Source organism: Gallinula chloropus, assembly GCF_964237585.1.
Source record: "Gallinula chloropus genome assembly, chromosome: 3".
NCBI classification, from domain to species: Eukaryota; Metazoa; Chordata; class Aves; order Gruiformes; family Rallidae; genus Gallinula; species Gallinula chloropus.
This window is the reverse complement of record NC_140087.1, coordinates 7382292-7399945: the sequence shown is the minus strand read 5'-3', so window position 1 is coordinate 7399945 and position 17654 is coordinate 7382292. Positions and strand designations below refer to the sequence as shown.

The 17654-nt window shown below is 42.2% G+C and overlaps 2 protein-coding genes across 2 annotated transcripts in view; one reads left to right on the top strand and one right to left on the bottom strand.

The window, feature by feature from the left end:
- LOC311189926 (discoidin, CUB and LCCL domain-containing protein 1-like) overlaps positions 1-17654 on the top strand; it is a gene marked incomplete at both ends in the record, with an annotated part of 162816 nt that overhangs the window by 30594 nt on the left and 114568 nt on the right. The gene's annotated exons all lie outside the window — the stretch shown is intronic.
- ROS1 (ROS proto-oncogene 1, receptor tyrosine kinase) overlaps positions 1-17654 on the bottom strand; it is a gene marked incomplete at both ends in the record, with an annotated part of 76069 nt that overhangs the window by 12198 nt on the left and 46217 nt on the right. Inside the window, 10 exons of the mRNA XM_084261673.1 lie at positions 5400-5534; positions 6636-6839; positions 7454-7551; positions 8355-8484; positions 12257-12321; positions 12597-12759; positions 13154-13289; positions 13995-14084; positions 14686-14873; positions 16845-16962. Coding sequence (XP_084117799.1) covers positions 5400-5534; positions 6636-6839; positions 7454-7551; positions 8355-8484; positions 12257-12321; positions 12597-12759; positions 13154-13289; positions 13995-14084; positions 14686-14873; positions 16845-16962 — 1327 coding nt within the window. The remainder of the gene's footprint in view (positions 1-5399; positions 5535-6635; positions 6840-7453; positions 7552-8354; positions 8485-12256; positions 12322-12596; positions 12760-13153; positions 13290-13994; positions 14085-14685; positions 14874-16844; positions 16963-17654) is intronic.

Below are 17654 nucleotides of genomic sequence, written 5' to 3'. Positions count from 1 at the left end.
GTCACTAGTATTTTCTAAGAAAGCAGACAAGGAAGCAATTCAGAAAAAAGAAAAAAATAAAAGGATTCCTCAAACCAGAAATTAATCCAATGGGCCTTATGCTTCCAGCTTGTTTAACCCTCCTTCAACTCATGCTACCTCGAATTTAGGGGAAGTTCAAGGCAAACCATCCAGCACAGAGAGAGTTAATTTAGACTTCTGCCTCCAGACCAAAACAAACAGGAGTAAGTTTTCCCATTAAAGGCAAAAAAGGTATGAGTTTCCTCTGGATGCAGGGACCCTAGTCCACCTTGCACAACACTACTCGTACCATTCTGTGGAAAATGGGCCCTCCTGTTTGCCTAAAGGATAGGGCTGATTTATATGGCTTACTCAAGGGGAGAACAGGACAACATGCCACAGAAAAACAAATCCTACAAAAGCCAGCAGGAGCCAGGCTGAAAACCACAACACAGTCAACACCTGGACATGATAAGTGTTGGGAGTGGAGAGAGGTCTTAGAGTCTAAAAACCAGCGAGCAGTGTTTGAGCAGCCAGTGAAAGGCTGGTTCAGGAAGCTGCTACTGGAATGTGGAGTATTCACCTCTAAGCCCTAAGTTCAAATCCTCCTCTGACAAACAGCCTCCCAGACCTGCTGCTATGTGATACCAGGCCTTACTGAGTTATGTGAAATGAATTGGCTTGCTCAGATCCTTGCTTATCCATCTTAAAAAGAAGACTGCTGTCCTTCACCATAATTGAGTATTTTTCAAAACTCTTGGTGACAGGTGGGAGAATTCTCTTGGCTTCTGATTTTACAATTTTATTTTTCATTAAAATATTGGCATTGGATGAGAAATGTGAGTAGAAAACTTGTCTCAGAACCACTTTTCATTGACCTGTATGGTGTGGTTGTAAACCTGAACAGAATGATTCTGTTTTCTCATAGGGATCTTAAGAAATCTTGATAATCCATTTTAAGAATCTAAAAAGTAGCAGTGACATCCTAACACACTGAATCACTTCATGTGCTTACTTTCAGGTGTGTTAGATACATGACACCAGAAATATACTGAATAGAACTCAAAGTAGGGTGAAACGCTGATCTTCCTTCTGCTTTGAAAAAAGTGTCTGCCATATTGAATTTGAAATGCAGCCTTGAATGCTGGAAGTCAAACAATCTTCTTCCTGGTTATGTTAGTTGGTAGGATATCCAAGAAAAAACATGAGTTCAGATGCTGTGTGCTCCATCAGGTTATCACTTGGGTTCTCATGAGCAGACCCTTGTGCAAGGTGTAGTAAAGAATGAAGTAAAAGAGCTGACTAAGCCACTTCTCTAACAGAAAGCAAGAAACAGACAATCATAGGCCAACAGAGAGAGAGAGAAACAAGCAATGATATGTAAGTCATAGACTCATAGAATGGTTTGAGTTGGAAAGGACCATGGGCAGGGACACCCTCCACTAGACCAGGCTGCCCAAAGCCCCATCCAACCTGACCTTGAACACTGCCAGGGAGGGGGCAGCCACAGCTTCCTTGGGCAGCCTGTGACAGGGCCTCATAGCTCTCATTGTAAGAAATCTCTTCCTTATAATATAGATCTACCCTCTTTTCATTTATGAAACAAGAACATGACAAATGTGGATTCTGAGTATTTTTTTGTTCCTATAACTAATATCTTTCTTTCTAAATAACTAATTTTTACTGGACAATCTACTCCATAAAGCCATTCATTAAGTAGGGATATTCATTGCTGTCCAAACATTCAGAACTGAAATTTTCTCATTTTAATTATACTCCATATTCTTATTTCCTAAATTAAATAATTTGCTGCTTGACTTAAAATATTAATACCAAATAGAACTGACATTGTTCAAAAAGTTTTTATTTCAGATGGGCTTTAGGTTCCTAATTACAAAACCTTTCATTCTGTCTCAGAATATATCTGCAAGGTTTGCAGGGACAGCTATTTGTGGCGTGATACTGAGCTTGCAAGGCACGTTGTGACATCCGAAGTTTTAAGTCACGTGGCATAAACTTTCACTAGCCCAAAAATGCATCAGCATGAGAGCAGTCAAGAGGGTGAAAGTCAGCTTAATATGCCAAGATGTACATGAATGACAGCTTGAGCACATTCCTGTATATTTTGGGAGCCAGGCATGGGCTAGGAAATAGTGCATCGCTTCAGTATGAGGAAGAGACTCAGAGCACTCCCTAATCCATGGGGAAAGCCTTTCAGGAACAAGTGAAAAACAACAGATCCAAACACAACATCTGCTAGAGGTTTATGTTAGGTTTAAGAACTAGCCTGTACACTTAGATGTACACCTACACACCTACACTTCACAACTGTGTTTTATCTGGGTGGGACAGCTGGTAACCATGTGTCCAATAGAGCTGCATATATGAGGCAAATAAGAATTCAAGAGCCTAGAAAACCAAAGAGTTAATAATTAATATCTGATTTAGGAGGCTGAAAGTGAAAAATTCTTGAAATGCACTTTAGTGCACAGAAGCTACAGGACATTACCAACTTTCATTCACAAGACAGAAAATGTAATTGATGTGGGGATTTTCTTAGAGCCCTCGCTTATATCTGAAGCCCCACCTGGACTATTGTGTCCAGTTCTGGGCTCCCTGGTATAAAAAGGACAGGGATCTCCTGGAGAGAGTCCAGAGAAGGGCTACGAAGATGATTAAGGGCCTGGAGCATCTACCCTACGAGGAGAGGCTGAGTGAGCTGGCACTGTTCAGCCGGTAGAAAAGAAGACTAAGGGGGGATCTAATTAATGTCTATAACTATCTTAAACATGGAATGCAGGGGGAATTAGCCAGCCCCTTTTCAATGGTCTGTGGAGACAGGACAAGGGGCAATGGCTGCAAGTTGGAGCACAGGAAGTTCCGCACCAACACACGGAAGAACATTTTCACAGTGAGGGTGAGGGAGCCCTGGGACAGGCTGCTCAGGGACGTGGTGGAGTCTCCATCTCTGGAGAGATTCCAGCCCCGTCTGGATGCCGCCCTGTGCAATATGAGCTGGGGAGCTGCTTTGGCAGGGGGCTTGGACCCGATGAGCTCTCGAGGTCCCTTCCAACCCCTACAATTCTGTGATTCTGAGCAAGCCCTTATTTGCTCCCACCCTCCAAATCCATCCAGGAGGGCACTCCCAGATCCAAACAGCAAAAGCTTTTCATTACCAAACTAAAATTTCCTCATGAAATTCAGTTGTGCATGGGAGTAAGCATTTGGTAAAGCCACAGCTTCAAGCCAGGAAGCGGCACTGTGCTTGTATAGATTCTCCAGTCTGTAATCCACATCCTTTGAGGATCTATGTTCAATTACCTCAGTTCAGTCCAGACCTTGGTGTACCCTTTCTTACATGTAAGCCTGACTACTGTGTGGCTGTGCCAGAGGTGAATCTCCAGCTGCAAAAGTAGTGCTGTACATACATCTAATCCATATTTCAGTAAAAGCAGCTCATATATCATGCAGAAACCCCTTTTACAATTCATTACCAGGCTTTACCTATCCACACTTCTCTGGGGGAAAGCAAAGGGTTCCTCCCCAGAGTAACATCTTGTGGAAGGGAGGGGGAGAATTTCTCCCCCCTGCTGAAAAAAACCTCAATCCCACTTCCTTAGTGCTTTTACACCCCAAGGTTTCTATGTCAGCCTTACTTGCCCTTGCAGTGTAAACCTACCACAGATTACTAAACACTTCTCAGTTGAAGTAGTTTGGCCTTTGAACTCTCTTCCTATCAGCGATGGTTTGTTTTGTCAAATGACAATGAGCAAGCCAAAGTGCTGAGGAGACAATTACTGACTGCTGATGTCCTGATGCAGGTTCAAAACCACGGGGAGGGAACAAGGAATGTCAAGAATCCCAGCAGGCCATTAATGACCTACCAAAGTAGCAAAAAGCTGTTTAGGCTACTGACAGAAGCTTCATGCAGGTGCTGAGTGTTCACCAAATGAGATAAAAGATGGTCCAAGAGTCTAAGGGCTCATTCAGCCCCTTGGCTTTCAAAAACTAGCTACTGCTATAAGGCCCTGATCCTACAAGTTGCAACAGGCAGAACAGCATTTAAGCCCTACCTGCTATGCTAAATTTAAGATCTGGGATCTAAAAATTACTTCAAGCAGAGTTTTCTTGATTCTTCTGAAGATCTGGGCACTAGATTTAAAGGCAATTTATGAGCTTTTGTGTCAGTTTCAACATCAAACTAGCACATGAATATACATGGCCTCCTATGCTTTATTATTCACAAGATAGCTGCCAGGAATTTTTTGAGGAAAACATTTTCTGGAGAAAGTCCTGAAACTGAAGTTGGCCTGGGCTCTCATTTGTGCTGTGACTTCCAGTATTCACCCTGTTCTTAAAACAAAACCCTAATCTCTTCAGTTCTCCAGTCCAAAAGCTTCTTTCCTTTTTATTATTGGTAGTACGGTGTTTCAGCTATATCTGCATAATAATAAATAATCACCCTCTCTGGAACTCAGAGCATGGTAATTGATATGAGACCTATCGCAGAGATCTGGGCTTGCCAATCACAGAACTATTCTCCAGCCATTCCCTCAGCCCCAGCAGTAAGACCTGTGTGCTTGAAGTAACCTCTCTTGCATTTGCAGGACCAGCTGCCAAGTGCATTGCTGGGACTGCTTCTGCAGGGTGGATGATAAGGGAATTGAGACATGAAATTAGACAATGCTAAGTGATCACTGGGTCTTATATACCTCCGGTAGGTGCAGGTTGGATCTACTATATGTATACATGTTATTCTTTTAATTGCAAGAATATTGCAATTAAACCTGAAGTTTGTGCTCCAGAGACAATTGGAAACTGAAAGCTTTGTTTATTCAGCTCAGCTAAAGACTAACCAGAAGTGCAGACTCCCCTTTCCCTGCACTGCTTCAGATTTTCTTACCTGCTTTCATTACGACTTATATCTGCAAAGAGAGCACAGTTTAGTTTCCACATATGTTCTAATATTAGCCTAATTCCTGCACCTACCATTGGGAAAGCCAGTTATATCTGCTATCGCAGGCACACAGTGTACAGGGACTGGTAAATTCTTTCCTAAAGCCATCTTAACATTTGACCAATACCAGCAGGCACTCTTGGCCTGTTATCACATTACTACCAGATTCATGCCCAAGACTGACTCTGTATTTTCTTCCAAATCCTGTTTAAAAGGTCAATATCTGCCATTCAACTTCAGCACTTGAGTTCTTACTCACAGGCTGCACTTCTGGATGAATTAGTAGCAGGTTGTTACAAGTTCTAGCTGTTTTATCTGGAAAAAAAATAGAGATTTTGAACTCTGCATGGGCATAAGTAATGTTCAAAATCATGACCAGCTGGTAATAAGCCCCTTACTTCTTATAAATATTATCAACAACATTTAAACAGAATTAACTTACAGGTCATCAGGGCAATTGTTTGGAGATTCCAGCCTTCCTCCTGATCGTACGTGGTGTAAAACTTCTGTATTGGAGAAACCTGGATATGGCTGTTGACCCAAAGTCAAGGTTTCCCACACTAAGACTCCAAAAGCCCTAAGAAAAAACACCAAAATAGATTAATTACTTTGGTCATCATGAACAATCTCCCTATCAACAGTTAAAAAGTTTATAAACTAAGAATAAGACCCAGCTAGAAAAAAATAGGAGGAAGAAATTTGAATTTTTTTGTGAAACAATTTATGCATCCTTAAGCAAGTCTCTGGAACAGCTAAAATAAATGTGTAGAGCTGAAGCTTTCCCAGACTCACTGAGATGCAGCTCAGAAAACGTTGAGTGCCCTGAGCTTCCCTGGGCAACACTCTCTGGCTGAGCATGTCTTCACTTAAGTGTTTAGAAATCTGTGGAGTGGAAATGGAGAGAGACAAGTTCTCCTAAGTACCACTCACAAACCAATCAGCACCTCAGTTGGTTGGGCACAGAGAACTGAAACTACTTGCTTAGATAAATGTAAGTGACAGTCCAATGGATAGGATACAGGGGCTGAGGACTTTTCCAAGACTGGTGGACTTTTGTCCTCTGTAAGTACCTATGGCTACCAAATCTAAACTTGTGTGAACCTTGGGGTTTGGTTTGTGTATTTTTGTGCCTCTTGACAGTGGGTCTCTGCCTCCTCACCATAAACAAACTCATCCAAATAAGCATGTTAAGTAAATCTCCACAGCAAAGTACTATGACCTTCCCTTGATGACGCTGAGAAATTCAGGCTTCCAAATTAATAAAGTCACCAGAAGAGAGTGAATAGATAAGGGGAAAGTATTTGACTGTAGGAAGGAAATGCCAGTTAACCTAATAGAAAACAATATGTAGGAGCATGCAGGCAGTCAATTCACTGTCCAATCAAGCAAAAAACACATTGTGGACCTAGCACAAAGTTGTTTGAATGACACTAGTTCTTTTCAGCCAGAATTCAAAGCTAGTGCTCACAGCATTGAGAAATATATCCATGCAGGTGCTGTCGTAGTGCCAAACTTTTCATTAGCTCATTAAAATATCACTTAGGAGGAAATCTGCCTTGGCCTAATAATTATTAGAGATGGTAACATGCAATCTTATCATTCTACCTGTAAACCAATATTTTCTTGCTGTGGGATTTAATATCATCATTCCCACAGCTGTATGGCTGCTATAACTTACCAGATATCAGAGCGACTTGTAAAGACACCATCAATGAGGCTTTCAGGAGCCATCCATCTGACAGGCAGTAGGCCTTCTCCTCTTTTCCTGTAATAATCATTTCTGTAGATATCTCTGGCAAGTCCAAAATCCCCAATCTTTACTACGCGGGAGGAGCTCTCATAGTCCTTCTCAGACACAAGGCAGTTGCGAGCAGCCAGGTCTCTGGTTTGTAAGGCAGGAACAAGAGGATGGAGTTAGTGTTGCAGAATAACTCAGGTCAGCTGGGTCGACAGTCTCTTCAGAACAGTGTGAACCTCAAGGTCAGATTGGAGAGGCTTAGGACCTCATCCAGTTAAGTTTTGCATATCTTCAGGACTGGAACTGACACAGTCCCTCTTGACAGCCTGTTCCAGTGACTAATCCTACATGCTATGAAAGATATTATCTAATTTCCCTTGCTGTAACTTGTACCTGCTCCTTCTCATCTTTTCCCTGTGCACCTCTGAGCAATGTCTGGCTCTGTGTCCTCTGTAGCTACCCATTAGGCAGATGAAGAGAGTAAATGGATTTTCCCAGTTGCCCTTCACTTTGTTGCACTGGATGTGATTCTTGCCTAGGCTACAGTGGGTCCTGGACTCAGATGTTAAGAGTACCTCACCATTTTGTAAGACAACTGTAGGTGATTTTTAGCAAAAAGGCAGAATGTTGATTTTCACTCCCGTGCTTTTGCCTTCCTGTTATATTGTGACATCTTTCTAGGCATTTTTTCCCATGTAAAATAAATAGTCCCTATATTGTGGGTAAACCTTGGTAGACTCAGGAAATAAGTTCTGTACCTGTGTATGAAATGCATTTTCTCTAAGTAGACACAGCCTTTGCAAATATCCAAACATATGTCCAAGATGTCAGTCAGTGTCAGTAGGGGACTCTGGAGCTACAAGAAACAAAGACAGAAGTTACCTATGTCTTCCAGCTTTACAAACTCCAAATGACAACCACCCTGTGCAAAGATGCTATTGTTTCCTCATTTGAAATGCATAAGGATTGTTTTCCAAAACATACAAAGCACATGTGCAGAACCTCTGCATGTCAATCTGGCAAATGCCAATTGCCTGCAGGGTAAACTGCCCAAACGCTGCACTGCAGGGCAGGGGGACACATCCTATTCCTTCATTTGAAGCTAAGAAGATCCTGGGACCTTCAGAACTTTTTCTTCACTTCAGTGGATGAAACAGGACCCTGAAAATTTCCACACACTATCAGATCAGGTTTGCTTGCTGCTCTTTTAATCACTATAATATATAATTCTCTTCTGAAAAATTTAAGGAGACAGGCACAGGGGCAGTATCTTGCTATATGCCTGAACTATGCCTATCATATTCAGGATACTGCTGCTATTCAAATCCAATTTAAAAAAAACACACCAAACCTATGAGGTCTAATAGCCCAGATACATGACCACCAATATCTGTGATCACTTTTCATGGTATTCATAGAGGGAAGCTCAACAGTCATCTCATGACTGAAAACTCAGTTTTGGTCAGTTGTCTAATGACATCCAATCTTCACGGCAGTTCTGAAGGCAGTCAGCACTCAACATTGAGTTCCCAGGGCATTAGAGAGAAGCCTTGCAGCTAGACAAACACCCAGCACCAGCATGGCCTTTAAGAAAGGGAATAATTGAGAAACTGTGGGCAGCTACAGGTTAAAAATCAAGTCTCATGGTATTTACCTTACCTTTTGCTTTCTGGCTCCTCGTAAATAGCTAAGTAGATCCCCTCCTTCCATCAGCTCCAGTATAAGGTACTGAGGTTCATTTAACAGGCACACACCAAGTAACTTCAGAATGTGGGGGTGATCAAATTTACTAAAGAGAGGGAAACAACTGTAAGATTACATATGAGAAATCCAGCTGGTTGATAGCTAATAAAGTGCATATAGCTGCAAGTGATGAATGAGCAGTTTGGTCTTTACAATCCTGCCTCTACCAACAACATGATTTAGTAATTCACAATGCCTGGATTTCCTCAGCCATGGGGAGAGTTCAGGGACATCCTTTCAAAGCACAGGCTGACACTGTACTTTGACAGGTTTTCTAATGCTTGCATGTGTATTAAAAGCACACTTCATCATATTTCCAGGAAGCAAATAAAGGTAGTCAAACAGCAATCTCATCTAGGAATAACATGAATTGTCTCCTGTTCATTAAAGGTCTCAATATTACTTTAATAGACTACTTTTCCTGTGATATTGACAGTGGAACTGCTGATTCAGAGAAAAGCACAAAGACAAAAGCACGAGCTGCAACCAATTATTTTCACAATTCAGAGGAAAAGTGTTTCTTACATTTTCAGGAAAACATAATATGTGAGGAGCACTTTCAGATATGCTAGCCATTGCCGGCCTGTGTCCAAAAAGATAGGGATTACCACAGAGCACTCAGCACTCTCAGATGGAGCACTTTTCAAAGAATGAAGAGTATTTATTGCCTCTGTCAGAGCCTGTGTTTTCACAATCACATTTCTTGTGTTAGAAAATGGTTTTCCCTTCACACTGCTGTGTGAAAGGACTTGTGCCAGTAGTCAAGGGAAACTTGACTCTATTGGGGAAACTGATGGTGTCCAAAATGCTGTCAAATGCCCCAGTGTAAACAAACAATTGAAAGAGAGGGACATTTTCCTTCTAACCTCTTTCAACTCACATAATCTTAGGTGTGGGCAAAGACTCTAGCAAAAAGCTTGATTTTGAATTTGACAGTTCCCACCCCCCGGCCCCTAGCACATACCTCTCAATCAAACTTTGTCACTCTCAAGAACAAAAAGAGGGGAAGGAGCACCTGGCGCTTTCCTTACAGCTCACACAGCCCTTTCTCCACTGAGCTGTCATTCCTTACTTCCCAAGTGATGGGATGCACCCAAGAATTTGCTGCATATATTTACACACAAACAACTCACCAATAGCCAGTATCAAACGACTTTTTGAAACACAGGCAACTCAATTTCCCCATAATTGCATAGCAGTAATGGAAGAAACAAGCAGTCCTTGCTCAACTCAGACAGTATGTGTAACATTACATTCTAAGTTTTAATGAACATCCAAAGAGGCAAGCAAAACAGAAGTTGCATTTAAATATCTAACAGCAGGGCCTGTAAACAATCACATTCTCTTCTTTTTCCTTTCTGCTCTTGGTTTCATTTATGAGACCTTACAGATGAATGTGAGGAAAAATCATTAAGCCCTCTACAAGGGTACTAAATCATTCTTTTTTCACATTTTAAAAATGAAAGATTTAAAGCACATAAAATATACCTTTTCTATTATTGCTTAATGACTACTGGGAATATGTAATATTTAAACTGTTATATTCTCTTTGTTTCTATATCTCATTATATTGGTGTACATATGTGTCTACATCAGCGTTTGCATTTAAATGCAACCATTTCCAATTATATATTTGTTCAGGATTTCTGGTTTTGGTTTATTAGCTGCAAGAGGAAAGCAGAGTTGGAGAGTTCCAGAGACTTTAACTATGAATGCATATAATTTCCATACTACAAAGAAAAGAGACCTTAACTGGGTGTGTGACAGCTAGGTAGACGAGATAGAATGTAGGAAGTTTACACACAACACTTAACTGTTGTCATTAATTTACACTTAAATGATGTGGTTCCATTTTGGTTTTCACAAGCCTCTTACCTCATTAAATGTACAGTTGAAAAGGTTAGGCAAAAATGCAAGATTTAAGAAAAAAATAAATGTAAGCACAACAGAGAATGCTGTAAAAATCAAATTTGAATTTTAATAGCACTATGTTTTCTGTAGAGGTTATAAGCCCCTTAATTTTTCAAAAGATGCTTCCAATTCTGTGCTCATGAGAGAAAGATCAGAGAAATGCAGAAGTGCACCTGAAAGCTGAGCCACCCTCTCAGTTTTATGTTACCAGCTGAAAACTTCAGCTGAACTTCCACTTGTTTCTGTGGAGACTATGGAAAACCAGATTTACAGAACTGTATTCACAGAACTGCAGGGGTTGGAAGGGACCTCCAGAGATCATCGAGTCCATACAGACTTTCCTGTGTGCAATTCTTGCACTAGTGACACGCATTATTTTTTGAAGGCTACCTCAATACAAGAGGTATGTGGCAGCCTCTAGTGGTAAATATGGACATTTAAAAAAATATATTTTCTACAGTAAATTGAAGCTTCAGAGCATCAGCTTGTTTTGATATGCTTATTTTGGCAAAACAAACGGATTTTGTTACCCTATTGCCTTTAACAACTAATTTAGTTTTATGGGAGCAAAGAAACCCAGGAAGTGTGATCTGGAGGAGCGAGTAGTGAGGTGGATTGTGAACTGGTTGAAGAAAAGAAGCCAGAGAGTTTTGTGGTCAATGGGACAGAGTCTATCAGTCAGTACTGGGACCAGTACTACTCAATATATTCATCAACAACCCTGATGAGAGAACTGAGTGCACTATCAGCAAGTTTGCTGATGACACAAAATTGGGAGGAGTGGCTGACACAGCAGAAGGCTGTGCTGCCATCCAATGAGATCTGGACAGGCTGGAGAGTTGGGTGGGGAGAAATTTAATGAAATGCATCAAGGCAAGTGTGGAGTCTTGCATCTGGGGAAGAACAACCTCAGGTACTAGGTTGGGGACAGATCTGTTGGAGAGCAGCACAGGGGAAAGGGACTGGGAGACAGCAGCATGACCATGAGCCAGCAATATGCCCTTGTGGCCAAGAATATCAATGGCATCCTAAGATGTACTAGAAGGGGTGTGGTTAGTAGGTCAAGAGAGGTTCTCCTCCTCCCCTACTCTGCCCTGGTGAGACTGTGTCTGGAATACTGTGTCCAGTTCTAGGACCCTCAGTTCAAGGAGGACAGGGAACTACTGGACGGAGTCCAGTGCAGGGCCAACAAGATGATTAAGGGAATGGAACATCTTCCTTATGAGGAAAGGCTGAGGGAGCTGGGCCTCTTTAGTTTGGAGAAGAGGATGCTGAGGGCTGACCTCATTAATGTCTATAAATATGTAAAGGGTGAGTGTCAGGAGGACGGAGCCAGGTTCTTCTCACTGATGTCCCATGATACAGTACAAGGGACAACGGGTGCAAGCTGGAGCACAGGAAGTTCCATGTGAATATAAGGAAAAACTGTTTCACTGTGAGGGTGATGGAGCACTGGAACAGGCTGCCCAGAGAGGTTCTGGAGTCTCCTCTGCCAACATTCAAAACCCGCCTGGATACAATCCTGTGTGACCTAATCTAGGTGCTCCTGCTCTGGCAGAGGGGTTGGACTAGATGATCTTTTGAGGTCCTTTCCAATCCCTAACATTCTGTGATTCTGTGTGTGATTCTGTGATAGTGAAATACATCGGTCTAAACCCCAATGAATCCATGATATGAGCATACTGAACTTGCAGTCTGTAAATCTTAAATTTGGCTAATCAGTTTTATAGTTTTATTTTCATAACATTCACCAGTAATGATTTAATTGTTTTAATAGAAACAGGAAAAAACCCTAAAATGTCTCAGTAATTTGTTTAGAGGAAAGGTTTCCTTTCATTTCTCTTGAAGGCCACCAACCTCACATGAAGGTGGCATTGAAGGGTGCCCAGTGGCAAAGCTGTCCCTACCTCATTAAGTGTGCCTCCTTCAAGAATTCACTCTTCTCATGGTCTGTTGCACCTTTCTTCAAAGTCTGTTCAACAGAAAGCAAAAGTATAACAACACTTAGGTCACAACCACCATTATCACATAGAGCAAGTACAGCAATGAGACATAGACATAGTCTTAAACACACATTGTTTTCCAGAAATCACTACAAGGAGAGAGGCTCAGCTTTAAGAGGCTTGCAAGAAGTACTGCCAGGAAATACCCAAATCTGTGAACACCTGTTTCTGTGGTATAAACCTCTGAGCCAAGTCTCTCTGCCCATCCCATTCCGCTGCCAGAGAAATACACAGCTGCAATTACCTTGACTGCTACTTTGGATTTTCCACTTCCATCTGCCAGGATATCCACTGCAGTCCCTTCATATACCTCTCCGAATGCTCCGCTTCCTAACAACCTGTGTAAGTTCAGTTTGTCCCGAGGGAAAGCTGGCAACGAGTCGATCTCTGCCCGGGAAGGAAGGGTGCTACAAAACAGCAGTACTAGTCACTTGTTCATACCTCAGAATGTTTGAAATGTTAGTAAAACTCCACCTCTAATGAATCTGGTACTATTTGTCCCATTTAGGTACATTTAAGGGGAGCTCAAGGGAAGCCTGGATGTTTTGGTAAACACCAAAGGTCTTCTTCCTTCCCTGTGTGCTTGCATTTCTTGCCAGCGTGAGCGTGCTGGGTGGGCTAGCAGCAATTCAGGCCAGGGTGCATGCCAGAGAGCCAACAGGGTGTGCTTCAGAGCCCGCATGCCCTGCAGCGCAGGTGCAGCCCTCAATCCCACCTTGAGGTGTCAGGGATGAGTGCACTAACAAAAAGGAGTCCAGGGAAGCCTTCTTAGATGTGTTTGTCCTGAAATTAAGGACATACCTTACAGCGTAACAGGCGTTGGCTAGTCCCACTGTCTCAGCTGTCCCCCTGAGTTGAGCTAGTTCTTTATCTTCCTTGATAAACACTGTCTGCCCAGGGGAGGCTTGTTTTCTGGACTTCTGTCTTTGCTGCCATACTGAAACAGAAAAGCAGACCCTCAGATATTTCACTCTGAGAGCATACCAGTGTGTGAGCAAGCTGAAAGGCCACAGAGGTTTTTAACTCTATTCTATTCAACATGACCCTGCAGCAGCTCGTGTAAGCAAGGTGTTTGTATCTGGCCACCACTTTTTCCCCACAAAATACAGACAGCTCCTCCTTGTGCTGAGAAATCAGCCAAGCATCCACTTCTGCATGTGGCAAGACCCAAGACAGAAGGGCTCTGCTGTGTCACAGGGAGAGGATGAGGGGTGAGAGTGCAGGACCACCTCAGGGCAATCTCTACATCCTTTTTTTCAGCAGCAAAGCTGAAGAGGAAAGAAATGGGACTCTTTGGGTGAACAAATGCAGTACCCAGTTTGAGAATTATAAGGTACAAGTTTTTATGAGGATACACAGGAACATCAGAGTTTCTTCTGCATGCCTGTGCTCTCCCTGCAGGAAAACAACAGCAAGACGTGCCCAAGAATGGAGTGAATAGTATCCTGTCTTTGATACCAAAAACATAACCAGCCCCACCCTAGGGCCTCAAAGGATGAGAATATACAAATTTCTACCAGCTCCCACCCTGTGGATTGTTCAGCATTTCCCTAAATCTGGAGGCCAATCATCTCTCACCATCTGAACAGCCTTTTACTGAGGCCTGACATCCCAAGGATATGCCAAAAACTCAGCCACATACCAAAGCAAAATAGCACAATCACAGTCAAGCCCAGAACAACTCCAATCACAGCAGCAGTGACAATGATGGTGTCTGGGGAGATTATATCATCTGTTAAATAGAAGGGGAAAGTTGGTTAATGACTGTACACAAATTATATCGAACCCATGGAGCTGAGCAAACCTGATACAACCCTGAAGCTGCCTGGGGTACATGTCTTCTGTTGCACAAAACTCTCTTGTAGGCTGCATGTAGGTGCCTACATTTGGTCAGACTAACCCTCTGCCCCACCTCTGGGCCATTTTTGTGTTGATCTACTGTGTGTAGGGAAAGAGAAGATGCAGAACTGTTTGACCACTCAAGGTGGGATTTTCAAAAACACCCACAGAGCATAGGTCTGACATGCTGGCTGGAGACTAGAAGTAATCCTCACACCCTTACCCAGTGTGGGAGCTTGTCTTCATTTCAAGAACCATATCATAATGCAGACTGCAATGCCACAGAGACAAACAGGTATAAACCAACAGAAGCCCACTGTTTCCTGCAAAACAGCCTGGAAGAGCAGTTGGGATCACCACATAAATGTCACCATTATAACCTCATTACTTTACCTGTGCAGCAACATCACTATTAAAATAGGTCCCTCTTCATAAATTAGTCTGACTATTGTGAATTTTTTTAAAAAAGTATCTATTAACAGAGTGGGACATACCTTCACCCAGAATTATATCCTTGCTGGTGTCACTGTATTCACCAAGTCCCAGCACGTTTGCAGCTGCTGCTCTGAACTGGAAAGTTCCTTCTAAGTTCTTGGCCGTCCATGTGCAAATACTGGCACAGGAGCCGTTGTAAACCACCTCCCACAGAGGCTGCACTCTGCTGGTCTTCTCAGACTGCTTCCTGCATCGGGCACAGCAAAATAACACAGGTACATCATTAACACAGTGAGGGCAACTTAGTGTTTCCCCCTCTGCTCGTCACCTCAGTTCCATGGCCTTCTCAACATCCCTCCAGTTGCAGGGATATGGCTACTGTGCCATTTCAGCAATGCTGGGAATCACACATCTTTAGCTTGGCATTGGAAAGGAAATGCTAGATCATTTAGACATAAGAAGTTCCAGCACTCTTTCACCTATTTCAGCATACACCTCACAGCCAAGACTTCAAAATCTTATTTAGCTTTTAGGGAAAATAATCAATAAACCAACCCACATTTATTTTTGTGCCCTGTTAAGAGGTTTTTCTTTGCTGGGCCCAGAGTAATTCAGTGGCTCTTGTGCATCAGGTTTCACAAGCTAAACAGGAAACAAGTCATTGGCAGTGAAGGCACAATTCTTTAGCTAGTCAGTTTCCCGTAGTATCTGCTGACTGCTGGCTACATTGCTTCCTTTCCCCATTGGACTGAGATTGATTGCTCACAATAAATTCAGAGCTGATTATTCACCAACCAAAAGAAGACCATGTATTTAAACTTGAAAGGCCATATGTGAAATATCATTTCATGTCACACAAGACCATAATATTTCACATGAAATGACCTTTACGAATGTCAATCATTCTCCCAACATATTTTAATGTAGAAAAAGGTCAAACACTTCTAAACCCAGAAGACATAGGAAAACAGTATGTTCATATCCTTGGTGCCTACACATCCCTACCAGAGCTGTATGAAAAACAGGGGTTGTTTCAAAAGGCTATGCAAATATTTTCTAGAATGCAATGCAACCAACCTAACATTTTTCTACCTGGTCTAAAAAGACCATGAGGCTCAAAGAGAAGTTCAGTCAGAAACATCAGCATGTGCACATTCCAAACTGCAGGAGAAAAATAATTTAATTAAAAAACCCAACCACTTCAATGATGCATTATGATTTCAGATATGAATATGAAGCTAGAGCCTGGAGAACAGAGTGGTCAATGCACAGCCCCGACAGAGGTCAAGGCACTGATCTTGCTTTACCAATTCGTAGCAAGCCAGGCACAAACTGGCCCTTGGCATATCAAAATTATTGTGGTCTCATAGCATGCAGGTCAGTGCTGCTGTATGCTCACAGAACTGTATGGAGGAAGCTTACAGCACCAGGAAAATATGTCTGGGTGAAAACTTATATAGGTAAAGTATGCACAGCTCCACAGCGCTCTCAGTCCTCAGCTTTCCTAAGCACAGAGTTAACCCAGGAAAAAGAAATAATAGCTTAATTTTTAAAATTGCTTTCTTCAATCGATCCTCATTTCAAACAATGTCATGGGAATATCTCAGAAGATGGACCCTTTTGATTTTTAAATAATGCATTAAATAAACTTTGCACTAACTGCCTTAAACAAGACCCCTCCAGGACCATGGTCAGAAAATGAGAAGCTTCAAAGCCACTGCCCACAGCAATATACTCTGACCTGTCTGTGCAGCCTTTCCAATGTCAGTGCAGGAATAAGTGTGAATTAGTGCTCTATAGATGCATATATGTATAGCTCAGAGCACTTGAAAAATTTCCTAGTCACCCTTGTCAGTGGGAATTCCTTAGGATTTTTTCTTGTGACTTTATAACATCTTTTCATGAGACCTCTGAACAGTGAGATACTTCTATATACATTTTAGCCCAAAATACATGCTATATGCTTTATAATTTGTGATTTTAAAATATCTCCAATTCATTTAATTCACAAACATATACCTAAATATATACCACTAATTCAGTGTTGGTCTGGAAATGTGGTTAGTGTATATTTTCTTTTAAATTTTCCAGAAATTTATGGAAATGTTGACTACTTAATTTACCCAAGAAAGCATCAGAGCCAAACTGAAAGTCTCTGTACACCTGGATTCGTTCTGGGCTGCTCCCACCCAGCAGAATACCTGCACACATAGCTTACCTGCTTTCTAAGATGTAATAGGTCAGGTTGCTTCCATTGTCATCAGCCTTTTCCCACTGCACAGAGTTTTTAGTGTCTTCTGCTCTTTTTGGAACTCCTGGCTTACTGGGAACACCAGCTTAGGCCAAATTGGGAAAGAAAAAGAACCCTTAGGATGTGTTTATAGCAAAACAAAGAGCTGACAGGCACAGAGAAAAATTTAGATGTGCACATGAAAGTTTAGGCACATGAAAGAATGGAGGATCTACATCAATAATCCTCACAAAGAATGAATCATAGAATCATAGAATCATAGAATGGCATGGGTTGGAAGGGACCCCAAGGATCATAGAGCTCCAACCCCTCTGCCACAGGCAGGGCCACCAACAACAGGCCTGGATCTACACAAGGCTGCCAAGGGCCCCATCCAACCTGGCCTTGAACACCTCCAGGGACGGGGCATCCACTACCTCTAGGCAGCCTGTTCCAGCACCTCACCACTCTCTCTGTAAAAAACTTCCCCCTAACATCCAATTTAAACTTTCCTTCCTTTAGTTTTAATCCATTCCCCCTTGTCCTGCCATTGTCTATCCTTTTAAAAAGTTGAATCCCCTCCTGTTTATAAGCTCCCTTCAGGTACTGGTAGGCTGTAATGAGGTCCCTCCGCAGCCAATCTTTGGCCTTCTTTTTACAATGGACAAATTTTAACGTTTTCATTCACATCCAGCCTTTCACCAGAACTTAGGAGTTCACATACATATAGGCATCTCATTTTAGTCTCCCTCACTCTTTTCCTCTGCTCCACATGGAAGTGAACTTCATTTATTTCCC